Below are 20085 nucleotides of genomic sequence, written 5' to 3'. Positions count from 1 at the left end.
TGAACCAACAGAATTGAATAGTTAAATAAAGATGAAAAATATAGAAGATGAAAACGATGCGATCCGGCGGGGTCAAATCCCCACAATAAAAAGAAGCGCGTGTATCGTGTTAATTAACGTTTGCAAGAGAACAAAAATCTACAAAATTACAGTTTTATAAAGAGAGTGACGCTGAGAGGGAACACAGTATTGGTGCGATGGAGAACAGCAGAGGAGTAGCTCGGATGTATAAACGTGGCAGTTGTTTCAACGTTTATTTTTGGCTGGTGTGGCATCGACAACGTTCAACGTGGTTTACGATCGTTGTTTTGTTGGATGCGGGCTGAAAATGGGCTTGGTGGTATGAAATAGGGTGGGTATATAGTTGGTGCGGTGCTGGCTCTTCTGATACACAGAACGTGTGGTATATAGAACAGGAGGGGGGAGGCTTGGTTTGTGGAAGGTGGGAAGGGCTGGTGGAAGTTTGATTTCAACCTCGAATGGCATGAGGTTTTGATCGGGGTAGTGCAACCAGGAGGAGCACTCGCTCGAAGATGGAGAGGAGGATCGAAAGCGGAAACCAACAAAGAGTGTGTGTACATGAATGAATGGTAAAAAGGAAAATAACACAAATGATGCAACGAGAGAGATAGAGAAAAGATTGGTTGGCTGACCAGGTCGGACGGATTCGGTGTTTCTACCATAGACAAATACCTGCGAAGGTAGAGGATTGGATGAAGCTAAACGAGAGATAGGAAGGAGGCAACGAGTATAGATTTTGTTTGAAACAAAGGGAGCGAAAAGTTGGAAAGGCGTAGTTTCGTTTGGAAATGGCGAGAGCAGGGATAGCGAGGGACAAACAGATAAAAAGAGAAATACAGAGGAAAAAAGGGAAAAGGGTTTGGCAAACGGTCCCACACATAATGATACATATAGACGGACGGTGGATTCGTAAAATCCGCGAACCGCAAGCACCGTACGATCCGACACACGTGACGCGGCTGCTGCTGCTGCTGCTGCTACTGCTGCTGCTGCTGCTGCTTGCTCGGTCGAGTGTGGCGGGACAAACCACCGAACGCTCGTTCTGTCCAGCTAATTTACTTTTTGTATTTTCAGTTTAAATTGACCAACGCGCCTGAACCAACGGACAAACGTGAAACTCCGCTAGGCCACACGGGATGGATGGAACCGCGCTACGAAGCTTCGGAGCTCCCCTTCATCCACCGTATTTATATATTCACCTCCGCAACTTGCGGCCCAATCTACGTTGATGCTTCGCCACCAGCTTACCCCTATGTAGACGAAATAGATGCACATGATACAACTCGTTTACTACAGTATCATACTGTGTATAGTTATTTCGTTCATACATGCTGGAAAACTCGTTCGGACGATCTCCAATAAAACTGTCATTACAACTTCAATTTTTCCACTCATATTCCACGAGGGTTGAACTTTCATAGAAAATAATGTACGGCATTTCTGTGAAAATTTTTTTATCGCACGAATTTCTCTCATTCCCGTCCTCTTTTGTCACTAAAACTCCCCAAACGTTTCATATTCTCTGGATAACTGCAGCATTTTTGGCAAATCTATGGCATGCTCTTGCATCTTCCATTTTACCTAATCACCTGATCAGTCAATTATCTTAATTTTCATTTTTAATGGGTGTCTAAATTGCATCGATTTTTACTCCCTAATTAAAGATATAATCACTTTAAATTAATGTTAGAGTTATTAATTCGAGATAGTAAATAAATTCTTTCAACTTCTCTTTAGGCGAATAAAATTACAAGCCATTAATTAATCGGGGATCCATCACTGATTGAACCCCAAATTTCATTCGTCCCTGGCAAAAATGCTACATTTTTTTATTTAAAAAATCGCATTAGAAGGCGCAAAGGGAAAACACTAAGACAAATGAATCAACAAAAAAGTATTAATAAAAAGACAGAAGGCTATGACAAGATTGGTCCAAATCAAGAATAAAAAAATGCCGAAATAAGCAAACACGTTTATATTTAAACACGTTTATCACAATAATCAATAAGACGAACTCTTTAAAATTTGATATGCGTGTCGACTATCCATTTAAACTGTGTAAATTTCAAGTCTTAAGAAAATCGTTTCGTGCATGAACTACTTTAATTCGAGAATAATACCAGGACTTCGATAAATCTGTTGTGTGAGAAAAACTTGATAAAATTGATGGGCATTTCTTGGACTTTCAACTGTACAAAGGTTAATGCCATTGGAAATCCTTTTCTCTTGAACAGAATTATGAGAATCGTTCGTTGACTGTTTACAAGATTTGGCACAGGCGCTAACGATTCACGTTCACAATCCCCGAGTATAAATATTTCACATTACTGGATACTCAAATTGGTGTGATTGATTTTCGATATGGTTAGTAGCTAGGCTTTGTCTCGTATAATTGCCGAGTCACCGCTGTGGTTCTTGTAGTGCTTAATGTGATCAATATTCGCATTGTGCATCCGATCAAGTTTCATAATTAAACGCTACTTTTTTCTTCTCTATATGAAAAGACCATGATTCCGAATTCTCAAGCATAGAAAGTTTGAGCGAATCGATTCCAAATAAAACACAATTGCTGGCGAGATTAGAGTGACCCGTGAAAAAAACAATTTTTTCAGTTCCAAATGTTCAAAGTCCCCACTTTGCGTCACACGAATGGTCAGCTGCTCCCAACTTGTCTTGCTGGCTCACTACAGCAATGCGATTGTTATAACGAACGTGGAATCTGCAGACGGTGTATGAGAATTTGTCGATAACTTTGCAAACGTTTTCTGAGTGCTTTGACGACTGCGGATTGTGTTACGTGAAAGACGTTGTTTGTGGTTGGAGAAAAAGTCTTTTATCTCCCATATCAATGCACAGGAAAAGTCTGCAGAAACAAAATGTACGGATAAAACGTCTCCCCACGTATCTCGCATCGGCACGTTTCTCTTCTTCATGCACCCACGACTCTTTTTGAGAGTCTTTTTGAGACTTTTTCACATCCATTTTGAGTCTTCTCAAGCCTTCTGAGGGCCTTACCAAGAATCTCTTGAACTTTTCCTGAAATCGAGCTGCGAATCTTCCAGATATTTCATGATTTTTTCAATGATTTCCAGAATTCTTCTATCAGGCAAAATTATCCACGAATGCAGAAGAAGCGTTTCTCCATAATCCGGCGAGCGTTTGTCTTTCAGCATTGATACGTTTGCTATCGGATTGTCGTTCACGCGATTACGAGTACATTGCAGCGAATTCCGTACCGTTCAAACTTGGAACGAATTTTTTCGTTGAATTAACAGTTTTTAATTGGAAGAAACTCGGCGAGGTTTATGAAAAATTGACGGAGTAGAGTTTTGGAAAATTTTTAGTAAGCTCAGGAAAAAAGCCGTAACAAGTTGCGGGAAGATTTCCAGAGAAAAGTTGAAGAAGTCTGGGAAAAGCTCAGAGAGAAAAAGCGAGAGTTTCGGAGAATCTCGCAGAAATTTTTCCTCTGGTTTCGAAGACGAGTTTCGAACAGTCTGTGAGCGAGTCTCTGGAAGACTAATCTGCGGGTATGTGAAACGCAGCGACTCTTGAAGAGATGTTCCGCCGAAAACTATTTTTTGGATCCTCCCTGCGACTATCAGCTATTGCACTGTAGTGGCCTTCAGCGTGTCAACATTTATGTTTATGTGCTTCCGAAGAAGCCTGTCCACTTGGTAAAAAGTGAAAAGAAATAGAAGGAGCTTGGGAGCAGAGAATGAAAAAGAAATAAAAAAAAGGGTCATAAATGAGAATGGGGGTAGGCAGGAAATCGTGGCAGGGAAGGCAGAAAGATATTTCAAAGTACACGAGTCTCACGCGACTTTCTCGGCGTTGCTGGGCGACGTGTGGATATGTCTGTATCTGTAAACGAGTGTGTACATTTGTCTGTGCTTCGCAAGAGAAAAGTAACGGCAGAGGGTGAGCGTGATGCAAGGAAAGCAAGGGGTAAAAACCGCCGGCAGATTGGAAGAGTGAAGGAGGTAGAAAGCGGAGTAGGAAAGAGGTTGAAATGGGATGGCTGAGAGTGAATGATGTATCCATAGCTGGCTTCTCTAGCTCGTGGTTCAGAGGTAAAGCAAAGGTTAAGGTACTCGTGTCTCAACCCTCTTCCGTTCCCATACACACCCCGAGAACCTCGTACGTGACCAGACTTTTTACGCTACTTCCCAAAGAATGACCAAGTGCATCCCGTGGCCCGTCTCAGTTTACTTTGACGCTGTGCGATGCTCGCGGCATCCTATTCCTCTTTCATCCAACATCTACGGAATATCCACATCGGGCTTCCACTTGACTCGTGACGACGACAAGTGTTCAACCGGTGTAAGAATCTCAGTCTCTCCGCGTGCCCCATTCAGTTTAATTTTCTCACTAATCTTTCTTTTCCTCCTACGAGAGATTACTTGGCATATTATTGACTCTTGTGTGGTGCAGTTAGCTTTCCTTCGTCTACGTAAATGTTAATACTCTCAAGTGCTTCATACTTAATGAGAAAACTATTTGCTAAATTGACATTCAATTTTAATGATTTCAACGAAACATTCACAAAATTTCACTGAAATTACTCGTTGTTCGTTACAATTTCTGTATGTGAATTTTTCAAAGCACGTCTGACCGATTGCTGAAAAACGAGAAGTCAAACCAGCAAGCAAGAGAACCGAACAATTATTTAAATTAGATAATTAGTTCATTAATTAGAGGTATTTTCGTAGATTTTATTCATAATAGAAATGATTCCTACAACTTTTTACATCAACGGAACAAAGAGCATCCAAATTTCTGCAGTATTACCTTACTGCACGGTAAGAAATGCGGAGGGTCTGAAAATGTTATGATTTTTCCATACTCAGTCGTGGTCCATGAGACTAGAATTCCCATGGTAAAGAGCATTTAATTAATCAATTTTTCTCAATTATTATTTACTAATTCATTTCACTTATTCATTCTGTAAATTTATTAATTTAATACGAAATGTTAAAAGATATGAAAAAAAAGTCTACAAAATTATTACACTCGATGGACAAATTCGATTGTCCATCGAGTGTGATTTTCTCAACAATCGTTTATTGCCCATTTTCAAAAGTACGATGAAAATGATTTAAGGTAAATGAAAAATAGTGTCGAATTAGTGACTAGTTCGATGTATCATGAGGCTCTCAGTGTCAGGGAATATGATGATTTCTCGAGGGACAGAGCAGTGAGAGGGTGGAATGTAGGTAAAAATTCGACTCCACCGGGAACGATCCGTCTTGCGGCGCGAAAAGTTTGAGTTAAGCCGTGGGAAAGCGGTGGGAAAAGAGAAGGCGTTTCGCCCAAAGGTAGTGTCAGACAGACGGTAAAATCGGTAAGTACAGCGAGGCGGCTACACCGCGAAAGATGCTAAAACTGAAAAAGGTCCTTGGCGCGAGGAGGAGCAGTGCTTTCTTCTTTCCATAAGTCGGAAAAGCGTTGAAAATCATTCAACTTTTGAGGAAGATAGACACAGGCCACGGGCTTCTGCATTGCAAATCTCGAGATGACAAACTTGCGAAAGGCAGTAGACTCGGGAGTCATGGTACGAGCTCAATCGATGGAACAAGGAAGGGAGAATGAATACCCGTTTTATACTTCAATTTTCTCACTCCCGCAACAATAACCGAGTCTCAACCGTAATACAGAATGAAAAAAAGAAAAAACGTACTTCCCGTTGGACAATTTGACTGGTATTTATAGATACATCTTTATAGGCCATTGAAACAGGTAGAGGGCGCGCGTTGCGTCGTAAAGAGGAAAAAATCGGTATGCACGAACGATAAAGTAGCCAATCGCCAGGATTTCTACGATCGAATACGAGTTACTGCGATGAAACGCTCGAAACATTCTCACGTATACTATATGGCGCTCATGAATTTCCTCACCGTGCCACTACTCGGTAAGTAAAAAAAAATCATCACCTCTCGAACTGCGGTATAATCTACGATCCGGATTTTATTATTTTGATTTTTATTTTCGAAGACGTACTCGGTGGAAAATTCTGCGTGCTACTTTTTCAGGATCCCCCCGTATTCCATTGGGCAGGGTATATCTTTGGTAGATGTTATTTGGCAGGCGATGGGAATACATGGCCGATGGGCGACGCGTTGCTTCCGGTGTACACCCAAATCCCAGAGAGCAACGAAATTTTGACGTATAGCATTTCTAGAACATCCCCGGGTTTGGTGCAAAGCCGGCATAACGGGCGGACGAGAGGTGCTACCCCTATGGGCACATCCACACAGTCACCTACGGATTATTTACGATCCACAAATATTCCGAGTGGATGAGAAACGCGCATTCGCGAGATGTCCATGAGAGCAGACCGGCCACGAGAGAAAGAGAGAAAAATTGTACTCGCCCCGAAAACTTTCTCACCATCGCTATCCCACTCCAGTCTGTGTATATTTCTGATATCCTGTAGACTTTCCAAACTCTTGCATGACGTATGCCACCATTCATAAATTTATTCTCGTGATTCTGAAATTTTTGTGGTTTATGGCTATCCAGGAGATATCGAAAACTCTCGTTGTGTGTATAACCTCGATAAATAAATCAATTTTCTTCATCAGCGGTGAACCACTTTTTCATCCGCGATTGCATCACTCATTAGAAGCATTTTCATCCAAATCTTTTATCCAAATTATCTATTCTTTAGTGAAGATTTTGTTTATTGCTGGAGTTTGTTGAAATGATACAAATTTTCGTACAATTTTGTTGTAGACGAGAGGCAAGTTTTTTTTGGAAATTTGACAGAAAAGTGAAATGGCACGGGCGATTTTAATGGAATTTTTTGATTTTTAAACCGGTGAACGCTTCCGTTACCGAAAATTTACCACAAAAAGCTTTTGAGTGGCAATTTTCAATAAAAAGGCGACGCATTTTGATATGGAATTGTTTCGAAATGGCCGTTGAGATTAAACATTTTGTATTTTTAACGCAACGCTTACATTCATGAAGGATCATTTTCTGTGGAATATGCACATAAAATCGCGTCGTTCGATGCTAACATCAGTTAACCTCGTTTGGCGTAGAGTGGAAACTTCCCACTGGTCTCTCTTTTCAAACGCCAAATAATGGCGCACTAATTGTTAAAAAGTACGATGCAGAACCTTTTTTTCAGTACACTTCTCATAAAATCTACCAACTATTGATCGACTATAATTTTGTCTTTGCGACCCTGGATTCTCAGTTTTTCCTCTATAGGTGCGTTCGACATGTTGCATTGAAAATTTTGACAAATTTTAGCAAAAACTGAGTATGCTTCAAAAAAGTTGCCAAAATTGTAACTTCAATTTTCGGATGTGTTTAAACTATCAGCTACGACAAGCAATATTTTATGGAAAATTCAGATTTCAGGCCACACACGTACTTGCGAAATATGATCATAACATACAGGCCACTGAAACACCAACAACAATAAAAACGAATGCAGTTCCTGGACTATTTTTAACAGCAAAAAATCTTTTCACACATTCGTTTCGAAGATCCAACTAAAGACTTGAGATTGACCAACTCGAAACGAAAAATGTTGCTCCCCATATTTATCTGGAATCGAGTACACGTAACCACTTGGCCTACATCGGAATGGGATGTGTGTCGCAGTACATGAGTGAATGAGAAATTGAGAGATGTTAGATAGAACGTAGGGGGGAGGGGGGTTAGGATGGAAAGTGCCGAATAGCCTGACACAGGGAGGTTTCTCAACGAGGGTTAAGGATTTCCTTAGGGCACCTCAAGCCGTCCTCAACACGTCCGCGCCAGGGCAAGACCAGCAGACAAATAGTGGCCGTTGACTCGAGCAAGATGAGGAGAGGGCGAACGGAGGTGCCGCATGCCCGACTCCTAATGGACGCTTGACGTCTCGTATTCGCCAGGACTAACGTTGATTTCTCTCTGCCCGGTCGGGCCTCCATTTTCCTTCTTCCACCCGCCGCCCTCGCAGATTGCAGGTTTTCGTGGCGGTTGCTAATAGCACTTAGGACGGTTTGCGATAACCATCTCTCTCCCCTTCCCACCCGCCCCGCCGCCATTTGTCTCCTCGGAATCACAAATTTTTATCCATACATGTTGGTGCTCTCGTTCGAGCACCAACAGTGAAAAGGCATCAGTCGCGGTTCCTTGCTCCCCCCCTCTCTCTTTCTCACTTTTTGTGACCTCTGTCAAAGCTTATCAACCGTCGAGCCCCAACGAGCCGACGTAGTATCCGAAATTTAGGTTCTTCACGACATAGACTCCATCGGAACTTTGACAAAAAGACATCCAGTGGAAGAAGCTGCATTAGCGTGTCTCGGATAACGTCGAATAGCGATACACAGCACTGGGAAGAATATAATTCGCCTCGAACAACGAACGTAGGACGATGATTGATTGGCGAAAAGTTTTCATTGTGCAGCGTGATTAGAAATGTTAGAGGTAAATGCGACTGGCGAGCGCTCGTTAGCGACAGAATCGCCTGGATGTGGCCGGCAATATCGAACTGTTGAAAACAATTTTCTCAATTCTCCTATTCAAGGAGCGTGGATGGACTGCGAACGTTAAGGTTAACGCGACAGTTTCGTGGCAGTGGGACATAACTCAAGCTTTCCTCGAGAGTTGGACGAGCGATATGTGCGGCGGAAGCGTAACGTTTGGATGTTGATGAAAGTTGAGTTCTACGAGAAACCGAAGGCGGGAAAACACATCAACGTTAATCCGGAGCTCGTGCAGACGTCACGAAACACAACGCGAGTACACACGTGGATGAAAAATCTGTCGAATTAACGGAGGGAGTGAGGTTTCGAAGTGTTGGAGACGACTGATAATGAAGGCCAACATTGGAGCTTGACGAAGGTAAGACAAGGGCTGGAGATTGCTACAATTAAAGCTTTCTGAGGCTCGCTAACTCGCTAGTCCTCTTGGCTTGATTGTCTCTGGGACATGTACCAACGGACTGTACGGTTTGAACACAACAACGTGCATCTATACGCTTCGCCAAGGAAAACTTTAGTTTTAGCAACGCGCGCGCGCGCGCGGGCGCGCTCAACAGACAGAGCAATGCGAAAGCGCAAGACAAAACGAGTTTGGAAGATAGTTCTCAAGAATAACAAAGTATTTGATCTACTTACTAAAAAGTTAATGAAGCTTCCTAAAGTTATCGGTTGGATCCTCAATTTTGTAGAGTTTCGACGTCTCAACAGTATGCTACTGATTGTTAGCACCACGAGTGTGCAGCTCCATCAGTTACCCACTCGAAAGGCTGGATCGATTTTATTTATATCTGTGCCAAAGCGCAAATCTCTGTCGAAATACGTATAGACACAAACTGAATTGCTCCCCCTCCCTCGAATTGCTAATATTTTTCCTGCTAAAGGTAAACGGTGGTTACAGTCCCGAGTGCTTGTTCGTTCAACTTTGCAGAGCTGCTACAGCTCTGTAAGCTTGATCAACCACACATTTTTACTCGTATGCTTTCGCAATATCGGTAAGTGCTATCTTTTTATACTTGGATCAAAAACTCCCCCCACCCTGTGCGAATCGGTGTTTCAACGAAAGTTCCAGATGTGGGCCGCGGTGAGAAAAGAGAAAATATTTCTCGGTAAACTAAAACTGTGCTCTCCACTCATTTCGTGAAAGTAGAACGAATTTCGCTTCCCTCTTAAATGAGAATAATCGAGAAATATAGATGCAGGATTTTCATACTTTTGCTGCGTCCTATTCTTGTGCACGAACGATATACTATTTTTTCGATCGCGATAAGATATTTCTTCGACTCTAGTTTTAAATCTCATTTATTCGTAATCTGCTTGTACGGTCAAAAAGTATGTGGAAACTTGGCCACAATAGCGATTTTGGTGATTCATCGGTCTGGAAAAAAGGTAAAAGTTTCCTCTACTGTCTCCATCCCGGAATAGACGTCACTGTAGTGAACTAATGCCAACTTGATCCAGGTCGGTAATCATTCCGATCTTCGAGCTTTGCGACGTTAATCGAATTGGTAAAGCCCGAGCGCGTGAATGTTGCAAATGGAATTACCTATCCGTCGCGGGGCTCACGAGGGAGGTTCACGGACAGGGGGAAAGAGAAAGAAAGATAAAAAAAGAATGCGCCCGGGCAGCTCTAGTGACTTTCCTTCGTCTGGTCGAATATACGGACGACCACACTTTCATCGATCTATTGCATTCTGATGGAATATTGTGAGCGCGTTGCGTATTGACGAGAATTTCCCTCTCCCGATTCTCGAATCTGCATGGTTTCAACGCTCCTGGAACTCTCGCTAGATGCCGAAAAATATATTCAAAAATTCAAAAAACATTCAAACTCTCTCAGCACTGCTGTGGTGACAACTGCCATCTAATTTACTGTATAACATTTGGAAAAAAGCTTCCAAAAGTGAGAACGCAAGGAAACGCTTATCCCGATGGAAACCTCCTACGATTCCCTCTCAATTTTTTCATGCCCACGAGATCTTCCCGATGATTTACGCTTTGTAAACATGGAGATCGACTCAAACGGTTTAAACCTAGCAGCATTATTCGCCAGACGTTTTTATGACGAAGAAAAACCGAGCACAGCTCAACTTAACTATTAATGAGGCAAGAAGTCTTTTAAATCGTGAGTGAGCGCATTAAAAGAGCAGCGAGCATAGGAAACAAGATACATATATAGACGCAGAGAAAAGTAAAGATAGGCGAGAAGGGGGAGTGAAAAAAAAGGTTCGCGACGTACGAGCGTCGACTCATAATACGTCATCCTGTGTAACGACGCACCCAGGAAACGATGAATAGAGTTTACGACACCTATTTTGCAGGGTAAGCGGAATGGACGTCGGGCTACTTTATTATCGGAACTGTGGCTACTTGCTCGGAGTTGGCCTCCTCACTAGACAGCAGCCGTTCCATCGCTCTCTTCCACATACGCAGTGACGCACACATGCACACACCTACGAACGCGAATGCTAAATACACGCAGATCCCTCATACGAGGGTGTCTTTGAACTTGCGTATAGGTACACGTAACATCGAGTCCCTTAATAACCACAATCCGAACACACGTACAGGGATAAATGCGAGGAAAGCTGCGAGCAGTCTCAGCTTCGCCCGTTATCCGAACTGCCGAGCAAAGTATACACACACTGACGCACCGATGGGCAACAGCCACACACGCGTACATGCATATACAATATCATAGCCTTCTCGTAGGAGCATTTCAACACATGGAGGACACATCCGCTATCGGACGCACGCAATGAGAAAGGTGTAGAGCAACGTGAGCATCGAAGCAGTCCTCCTCCCATCACTGTCTGCAGTATACCAGTTACTGCACCTTCCTCTCCCCCGTGTATGCGCGTACTCCTAGCACAGAACATCTCCCGTCCCACATCTCGTTGCCTATGCTCGAGCCGAACAACGGAGCCTCTGCTGGTACACCATTACGACCCTTAATAAATCAAACCAAACCCCCTTCCACTTTCATTTCCCTATGCATATAGTTCATGCGAGAACCTACTAAAGCTCTTTCGCTCCCTCTCTCTCTCTCTCTCTCTCATGCTCCCCAGCGATATCTCCCTGCTCTCACTCCTTCCTTTCTTGCAGAGTAAAACAAGAGGAAAACCGTTTATAGAACTTCTCCCACAAACAACAACAACAACGATCATAAACGAATCCGCGGCAACGTTTATTGACGATGCCATTTTCATTCGTCAGCATATGTAACTTCTCCCTGACTCTGTAGGTAGCTCATTGGAAGGGAGATTTAAAAAACACACCACTAGAGCCTCTAAAGTGTGGGCGTTTCAAAGATTTATAGCTCTACTAGGGAAAAACGTTATTTCTTCTCTCGAAATATTTCGGTATTTTCTTTGAACGAGAGAGAGTCAGTAGGAACGGTACGCTTTAATCGTTGTGGGGAAACAATTCTTCCAATATTCAAGTCTTTTTATAATGGTCGTTTGGAATATCGGAAAATACGCCGGGAACCAGGGCAGTTTCAATGCACGTCGTAGCTAAAGACAAAAAGCAACAGCATCACAGGATAACGCTGTGGCAGAGCGTGGAGAAGAGTTATTAGGTAAATTATGGACGGGACGCTTCGGAAACTTCAAAGGCGCCAATTCCCGTTTTCAATTTGTTCATCCTCGCCCGGGTCAAAGCCACTTGCGAGAAAAAGAGAGGAGACGAGCAAATCAACTCATCTTCCACTTCCGTATCTGCACATTTTTCTAATATACCTATACATGTGGGCCGTGCGCTTCGATATACTTGAAACTCGCCCTCCTGCTCCCTCGCTTTTCCAACCTCTACACCGTATACCCGTGACCGAGGGTTGCAGGCTTTTCGTGCCTAGCGAGAATGTAGGATGTGCACCGGATACACATGGCAAAGGTTCCTTCCATTGCACAGTACAAGAGTTCTGCCCCTCGTATTATATGTATTAGACACCCTCGAGAGCCGCCGGTGCTTCATGTTTGTGTGTATACATATATACGAGCTGCTTGGACTCCACGAGCACGTGACTTCGTAACCAGAGTTTCCTAATACTATCTAGACATCGTGTATAGAGTGCTGGAACTAATGCTCTCTCTGGATACTGTCGAAGAGTAACTATTTGCACCACCTTAGTAGTTTTCTGGAAGAGAACGGTGAACTCGATCGAGCGTATCGCGAATAGACAACCGTTTCTCAGATCAATTTGGTCTTCGCAAATGGCTTCTCACGATTGTTATATAAATTGACAAACAATGTAGGGAAAAAAATTCGAGGAAGTTTGGTCAGATGCTTCGGGTGGTAAATCGACGTTGACAAGAGATCCATCAGTCGTCGGTCGAAGACAATGGTGAGTTTTTCACGGAACGTTGGTTTCAATGGAGCCCATTGAATCCATTGATTTTTCCATTAGCAACTAACTTTTGTAAGAAACAAAAAAGCCAAGTCTCGCCACGCTTTGAAATTGCAAGTAAAGTTCGTTATTGCCTTTTATATTCTGGAACAGCAAACTTCTGCTAGAAGATTCAAAACCCCAAGGTGACCTCTGGGAGCACTTTAATGCCACGTATTTTTGGGTTTACCCTTTAGGAATATCGCTGAGGATACATAAAAGGTAGTGGAGAAAAATAGATGCAGAAATAACGAGCGTATACGTTACGTAGCAAGGTCGGGAGTGTTTATAAGACGGAGTGCCACTGACAGAGCGAAGCGATTGACGAAGGGAAGGCCTGGTGCGGGCTCTCGAAGCGACGACAACAAGGACGGGGCTTTACGCGTGTAACTTGGCGCGGAACACACTCTAGTTCACCAACATCAATCTCGGGCCTCTTGTTTCGAGTGGCGTTAATTCGCTACCCTTGTTCCTCAACGTTTCACACTCTTCACCCGTGAATAGCTCGTACATTAATCTATATCTATACGCCTGCATGGAACAGTATATACAACGCACTGCAGAGATTTACACGAGAGCCAATAGAAGATTCGACCTACGTCCCCGATGGATGCAAGTCCATGCGTCAACCTCAACAAATCTCTAAAGCTAACCCAAAGCCGATGTTAACCTCCAACTACTTTTGCCTGGTTCAGCCTGTCACTCAGTAGTTGATCCTTTTTATATGCTACAGAATATACAACCAAATTACCAATGGACAGACTTAAGCACTCAACAATAATGGCCTGACCGAGGGAAAAGGGCACGAATGAGAGCAGGCAGAGAATCCGAGCGAGAACTCAAGGTGGGCTGTCTACTCTGCACCAGCTCAGCACTACGTTCCGACAGGTAGCACAGTTAATTACTAATTAGGAAAAGCAAGCTCGTATTTCAAGCCCGAAACGGCCATCGCCCTCCCCAAAACAATATTTGTCTTTGATTACCTTTTATGATGTTTGTACTAGGAGGTAAATAGCTCTGCTTCCATCAAACCAACCAACCAACCAAACCACACACCCAGTCGGCCAAGTGAACCGGCAACGCATGAGTTACGTGTTGTATGTAGTACGTGTACTTCTCCTGTTACCAAACCCTTCTCAAAAGGTTCATCTTCCTGATTCAGACCCTATCTGCAACCACCACCAGCAGCTCTCCACCTCTCTGATCACGTTGGATAAGAGTTTCATTTATCTTTGGACATCAGACATTCCTGCAACTACCACCTTTTGCGTCAACTTTCCTCCATACCACAGGCAAGTTCTTTTTCATTCGTTCTGCTGTAGGGGGACTAGCTTTCTGAGCGGGGAAATAAAAAGAGGAGCATCGAGTGTGCAACCCCTTCGGACGGTATTTGACCAAATCATTGATAAAATAAGTACGTGTAACAAAGCATCCAACCCGAATTTCACTTGCAAATAACCATTAACAGGATCATAATGCGCGCCATGGTTACCCTCACATTACCATTATCTTTTTCAAGCCCTCGTATGATTTAAGGTGGAAACACGCACTCTCATATTTCATGGAGCATACCCAGTAGATCCAGTAAAAGCCGAGGGTGTAAATTCGGAGTGTTCGGTAAGTACAAGGGTGCACTTTCCCCAAGACAACGGAGCTCGAGGAAACGAGCTGGTGCACACATGTTCACACACATTACTCGGTTACACCCCAGTCTCAACCGAACGTCTTGCAAGTTGAGCTTGTATCAATCGCATCGATATTTTCTTCTCTTAGTCCTCCCAGATAGCCGATTTTATATCGTCGGAATTTGTGGCTTTGCGGATCAAGTTTCGCAAAGATTCTTTACGTTTTCATGCAGCAACGATTAGAACTTTAAAAATATATCGCAGGTGTCCGGAGAACCAAATTTGTTTTATAAGCGTTTTCCTTTGTCATATCACTTCGCCCCATCAATTTTTCACAATCTCAGAATACAATCGGTTCTCCGTTCCAACCATTTAGACGTAAGTCTCGCTTCATGTACTCGGAAAAGACGGGAACACCGGGATACACGCGGCTTTGCTTACACGCATTCGCACACATCATGAATGTCCCGCATGCCAGGAGAAACCGCTTGAATTCAACATCCCGGGATAGACAGATATAAACGGTAAAGGGGCCAAGTGAGAATCACCGAGAGAGAAATATACGCATAACCCGAGAGAGCGAAGGAGAGAGCTCGATTCTCGAATAGGATGGAACTCTGTACCGGCAGTACAATGCCGGCTCGCACCCCTATCACCGTCAAGCTGTCGACGTCACTGATAGTGCGGCCAATGTGTTAAACGCATTGGAATCCATTCGGAAGCTTTCATCTCTCACGAGCGTATTTCCACTTACATCATTTCTGTTCTCCCATGCTTTCGAACGTTGGAACTACCCATATGCCATGCACTTTAGATTAACCACTGCTTTTTTCACATTCCACAATGATTTTATCTACTTGTGTCATTTGGTATCGTAAAACGCGGTACAGTCTCGATGAGACGTGTGAAAGGGAAAATTTCATATTACCAAAATCGAGGCTTCTGTGCATGTCAATTCGGAATTAGGAATTTTCGGGTACTTTTGATATTGAATGACGCGGATGACGCGTGAGAATACGTCGAAAGGGAAAATCTAACGAGATTTTGCCAATGGAATAAGATTTCTGCTCCTCGAATGCAGTAGGGTTTTTTCTTTTTTTATTGTGAGTAGCTTTTATTCAAGATGATAAGATTATTTGTTTGTTGATCTATTTTTCCATTTAAAGAACCAACACATGAATAAAGTAAGAATCGTGATGAAAGTAGAAAAAATCCTTTGGAAAGCCACGTTTATCCTCAACTCTTGGCACTTTCTGGAACTTGTGTTCACTTTAAGGTTTATAAATCCGAAGCAGCAGCATGTTCCTCATGGAGCCACCCTTAGTGGCAAAAATAAACCGCTAACATAAATGCGATAATCGATTCTCATAGTTTATACATGTCCTGAAAGGTCACGACCGTCGTAAAATCACGAAGTATTTCTCTATATGACCAAGTGGGGGATAAAGGAAGTTCCTCACTGCCAGTACCCATTCTCTTCTATAGCAAACTCGTTGGATATTACGAGCAGCCCATTGAAATCACAGGAATGCGAGTTTCTAGCCTAAAAGTGTTAGAACTTGAGCCATTAACTCGATTGGTAAATATTAATGAAAGTATTTCTAGTATTATTTATGGAGAATGTATGCAAGATGGGTAAGTTACAAATTTTCTCATGTTATTAAATATATTTTTTCATGTAGGATTTTGAGAAAAGTTGTGGGGGGTGTTTCCCGATTTTTTAATTTAGCTTTTTTTCAATTTTTCATGCAGTTGCATTTTTTAATATCGGTTCGTTTCCTCTTTACTCTGAGACTACGTTAACTCCAAAGCTATGAATACTGTAACAGTAATAACCACTCCATTTGCAGCAGTTTTTCGAGTGTTCTCAGGAAAAAATTCAAACGATCTGTAAAAAATACATTGCTATGGTTATTTATTAGGTTCTTTTGGAAGTTTGGTGAATTGACGGAATTTTTGTATCCGGATTCATATTGAAATTTTACTTCCACGAAACGTTAATCGATAAATGTAATCAAATTCATTTAAAACTGAATATTTTTTTTTTTTTTATTTCCGAAGTACGATGAAAATCGAATGAAACGACAGCAGTCAATTTCGTTGCGGAATTATCAGTTTCCGAGATATTACACTGCGAATTTAGGTCAATAAAGAGACGATTTTTAAATTCAATAAACTGGAAAATCGAAATAACAAAACAAAAATGATGACGCATACAAGCAATTGAATTTGACGTTTGTAGAAAATTCGAAAATAAAAAAGTGAAAATACGTGATATGATAACGAAATATCTCTTGCATTTGCGTATCGACATTTCCAATCTCAGAAAAAATTTTTCTCATTTTGGAATGCTGCCAGTAATTCAACTTTTACTGAATTACTATTTTTTCAAATACCTCTGAAAATCCTTCTTCCGGGCACATTATTTTTATTTGGGTAAAGCGTATTGAAAGCCGAATATCATCGATGATTTTTTGCACAAATAGGAATTTACCCGAATAAATAAATATCGAGGGGGAGAAAAATATTTTGAAACAACGGTCTGTCGAAATTGATTTCCGTCGAAAAAAGATATAAAATATTTAAGATATTAGGGGTAGAGCATGATTTATTTATCAGGAAAATACGTGCATGAATAAAGAAAGCAGAAAATAAAAATCATATTCGTTGGAGTGACGGAATTCCAGATTTGAAATATTTCTGAAGATACCATTTAGTAACATACCCAATTAAAAATAAATTTTCATAAAATAAGTTTCCATACTCAATAAGCATCGAGTTATTTAACAGTGTACAAAGAAATGAATAATTAAGTTTTGACATGACTCAAGATTATCCATATTCAACTATGGATTCGGTAAGCCACGTTGAGAGATGGAACAGAGTCGAGATACCACCGAATTATCTAGTAACATTCTTCATTTTCGTTGGTCATGGCTCAACGATCCAAAAAGTACGAATGCTTCAAAAACGCAGTATAATTAGACCACAAAAAAAGTGTTTTTTTTCGACACTTTTGCTGACGTAAGAGTGATAAGGTGCATTAGATGACGGCTCAGATAAAAGTTATGAAGTGCACAAATGATTTACCGTTTGCGGTGACCAGTGATGTGGCCATGTTCTTGTCTCGTGACCTCCGGCTATGGTTGGCTGACTAGCGAGAAAAACGACGCGCCTGTCACTACTTCCAGTTCCGGTACCAGTTGTTGCTAGTAAAGCAGCTCTCGCTCTTGTTCCACCAACACTCAACGTCGGTGAAGTATCCATCTTTTTATCTGTGTATACACCCGAATTATATCGTTAGTTACTCGCTCTTGAAAAGCGGGTACAAAAATAGAATCATAAATGGAATTTTCGTTGAGGATATTGATCGGCTTCATGATTTTTATTCCTTGCGATAATCCTCCAAAATAGTATATTCATCGAAACGAGCAAGCCGATTTTCGGAATCGGATCACACGGTGGTACAAGAGGCCAGTATGAGAAAAATTTATATTCGACCGTATGCTCCTCCGTGCAGATTGAAACGAAAAACTGCATAATCACGTTATTCGTTAGCGGGATACTCACCCCTTAATTAAATCCCCACGTATCCGCGGTCACTCCAAGTATCGTTCACGTCAAATGTCAATTCGAATCTCGCGTTGACCTTAATTTCGCGCGAATCACGTTCTCCCCTTCCTTTCCTTTCACAGTGATAATTTTAAGGTTTTTCCATTCTTTTTATTCGTCTTTCTTCGAATTACTGACACTGTACCAACGACTTTTGACCGATATCAAATGCGAAAATTCTAACTTTTACTCCTTTCTACTTAAACATTTTCAGGCTTATTAGTTCGATGCATTTGGACAGTCCGAAGCTTTTATGTGGAGTTTTCCGTGCTAACAATTTACGACATCGCTTTGACTGCGTGGCATTCTATAAGCCGACATTTATTTCGTTCGTTATTTATCAGCGGATATTAAGAAAACGTATTTTACAACGATTTATCATGTACTGAAAGCTCTACACAAATTCACTTCAATCACTATATAATCGCATTGCATAAATGGGTATCGTAGCATTAAAAAAATGATCGTTTTTCGTGTAATGATTCACCGACTACTTTTGTTGTGTTACCGGTGTAATCAACGTTCGACGTCCCCACGTGTAGTAAACTTCAGCTGCGTCATGTTCACATGGTTCAAATCCTGACGATATTGCTTTAATCGATTATAGCGCGAACAAGAATGATTTCGTACGATTTAGTTTTCGATTACATGATGACTGAAATCCGATTCTTCTGAGCAAAGAAAAAAGTATCATCCCAACATCGTTTTTCTAGCCCCCCTGATAGTTACGGTGGTACCGAGAACAGCGATGAATCTTTATTTTCGACTTGTCCCGTCTTCGGCTTATGAAGCATCGATAACTCGTCACTCCCGCAATCTTTCGTACCCCTGTTCATTTTCGCGTTTCAGCAAATGTGCTCACATACGAACCGATTTTTCGCCTCGTATACGAACCGAAAATAAAACGAGTTACGAATTTTCTCTCGCTCGTTGAATCGTGCCATGACGATTTCGTTCAACTGAGTATCGAAAACTTCGGTTTCATGGAATTGTACTTTTTTTATGAAGCGTGCAGCAGAGATCTTTGCACCTTGGAATGTGTCTCGACAATAAAAAATATTCTTGTCCTCTGATCAGAAACACAAGCTCAGTAGAGCGTAGTTTTCGTAAGACATTAATTAGCGTTTTAACAAATTGCTACTCGTCAAAGGTTCTTTCGCTCTGTTACTCCTCTTTCCATAAATATCAACGTATGTACACATTATTTTATAATAATAAACAATTCCACGGTAAACAACGCAGTAGATATTGTAACAAGAGTATCGAGTGTAAAGTGGAAGCCTTGGATTGTCGGAAAACGAGGAAAATCGTAAAAAAATGTGGAGGCTTGCGTCGCGTACGAAGACGCGCACGACACTGAACACCGGGAAGTCTTGCATTAGTCATACTCGAGAGCTCGCGGATTCGCGGGCTCACGTGGTGAATCCTCGCGCATGCGACGATGCTACCACGCCAGGTTCCACCTCGTCGCTTTCGCCTTGGTCTCTCTCTCTCTCTCTCTCTTTCTCTCTCTTTCGCTCTTTCTCCATCTTACCCTCTTTCGTAGCTCTCTCCCCTCCGCAATTTTCATCCCCCCGTCTCCAATACCGGCGCGTCCTCCCGCTCGATCGCCATCACCATCTCACCTCACTCAATCTCTCGCACAGCTACGGCCTAACCGTACCATGAGCAAGGGACGACCGGTCTCCGTTTTCTCCCCGCCGCCTTTTATTCTCATCCCTTTTTTCTTCGCTTTATTCTCTTTCCCTGTGGCCTTTTTTTATTTTCCTCCACTTCCGCTCTTGTGCCAATCTCACCGCCGGATATACCTTCTCGGTTCTCTCGCTCCTCCCCCCTCCTTTTTCTCTTTCTCTCTCTTTCATCGCTCCCTGTAACTTTCTCCCAGTGCATTGAGGAGATCGGCGCTCCGAGCCAGCCACATGGATTCCTCCACTTTTTGTCAAACCACAATTTTCCAAACAGC

At 42.2% G+C, this 20085-nt stretch overlaps 1 protein-coding gene across 1 annotated transcript in view; it reads right to left on the bottom strand.

Annotated features, from left to right (window-relative positions):
- The window catches only part of Scgdelta (sarcoglycan delta), a 140554-nt gene extending 121072 nt beyond the window's left edge, over positions 1-19482 (bottom strand). The window contains exons 1-2 of the mRNA XM_043415913.1: positions 18081-19482; positions 17601-17785 (exon numbers count right to left, since the gene is read on the bottom strand). Coding sequence (XP_043271848.1) covers positions 17601-17777 — 177 coding nt within the window. The 5' untranslated portion in view covers positions 17778-17785; positions 18081-19482. The remainder of the gene's footprint in view (positions 1-17600; positions 17786-18080) is intronic.
- Between the last annotated feature and the right edge of the window lie 603 nt (positions 19483-20085).

Source organism: Venturia canescens, chromosome 1, assembly GCF_019457755.1.
Source record: "Venturia canescens isolate UGA chromosome 1, ASM1945775v1, whole genome shotgun sequence".
Lineage (NCBI taxonomy): Eukaryota > Metazoa > Arthropoda > Insecta > Hymenoptera > Ichneumonidae > Venturia > Venturia canescens.
This window is presented reverse-complemented; position numbering and strand designations above follow the sequence as displayed.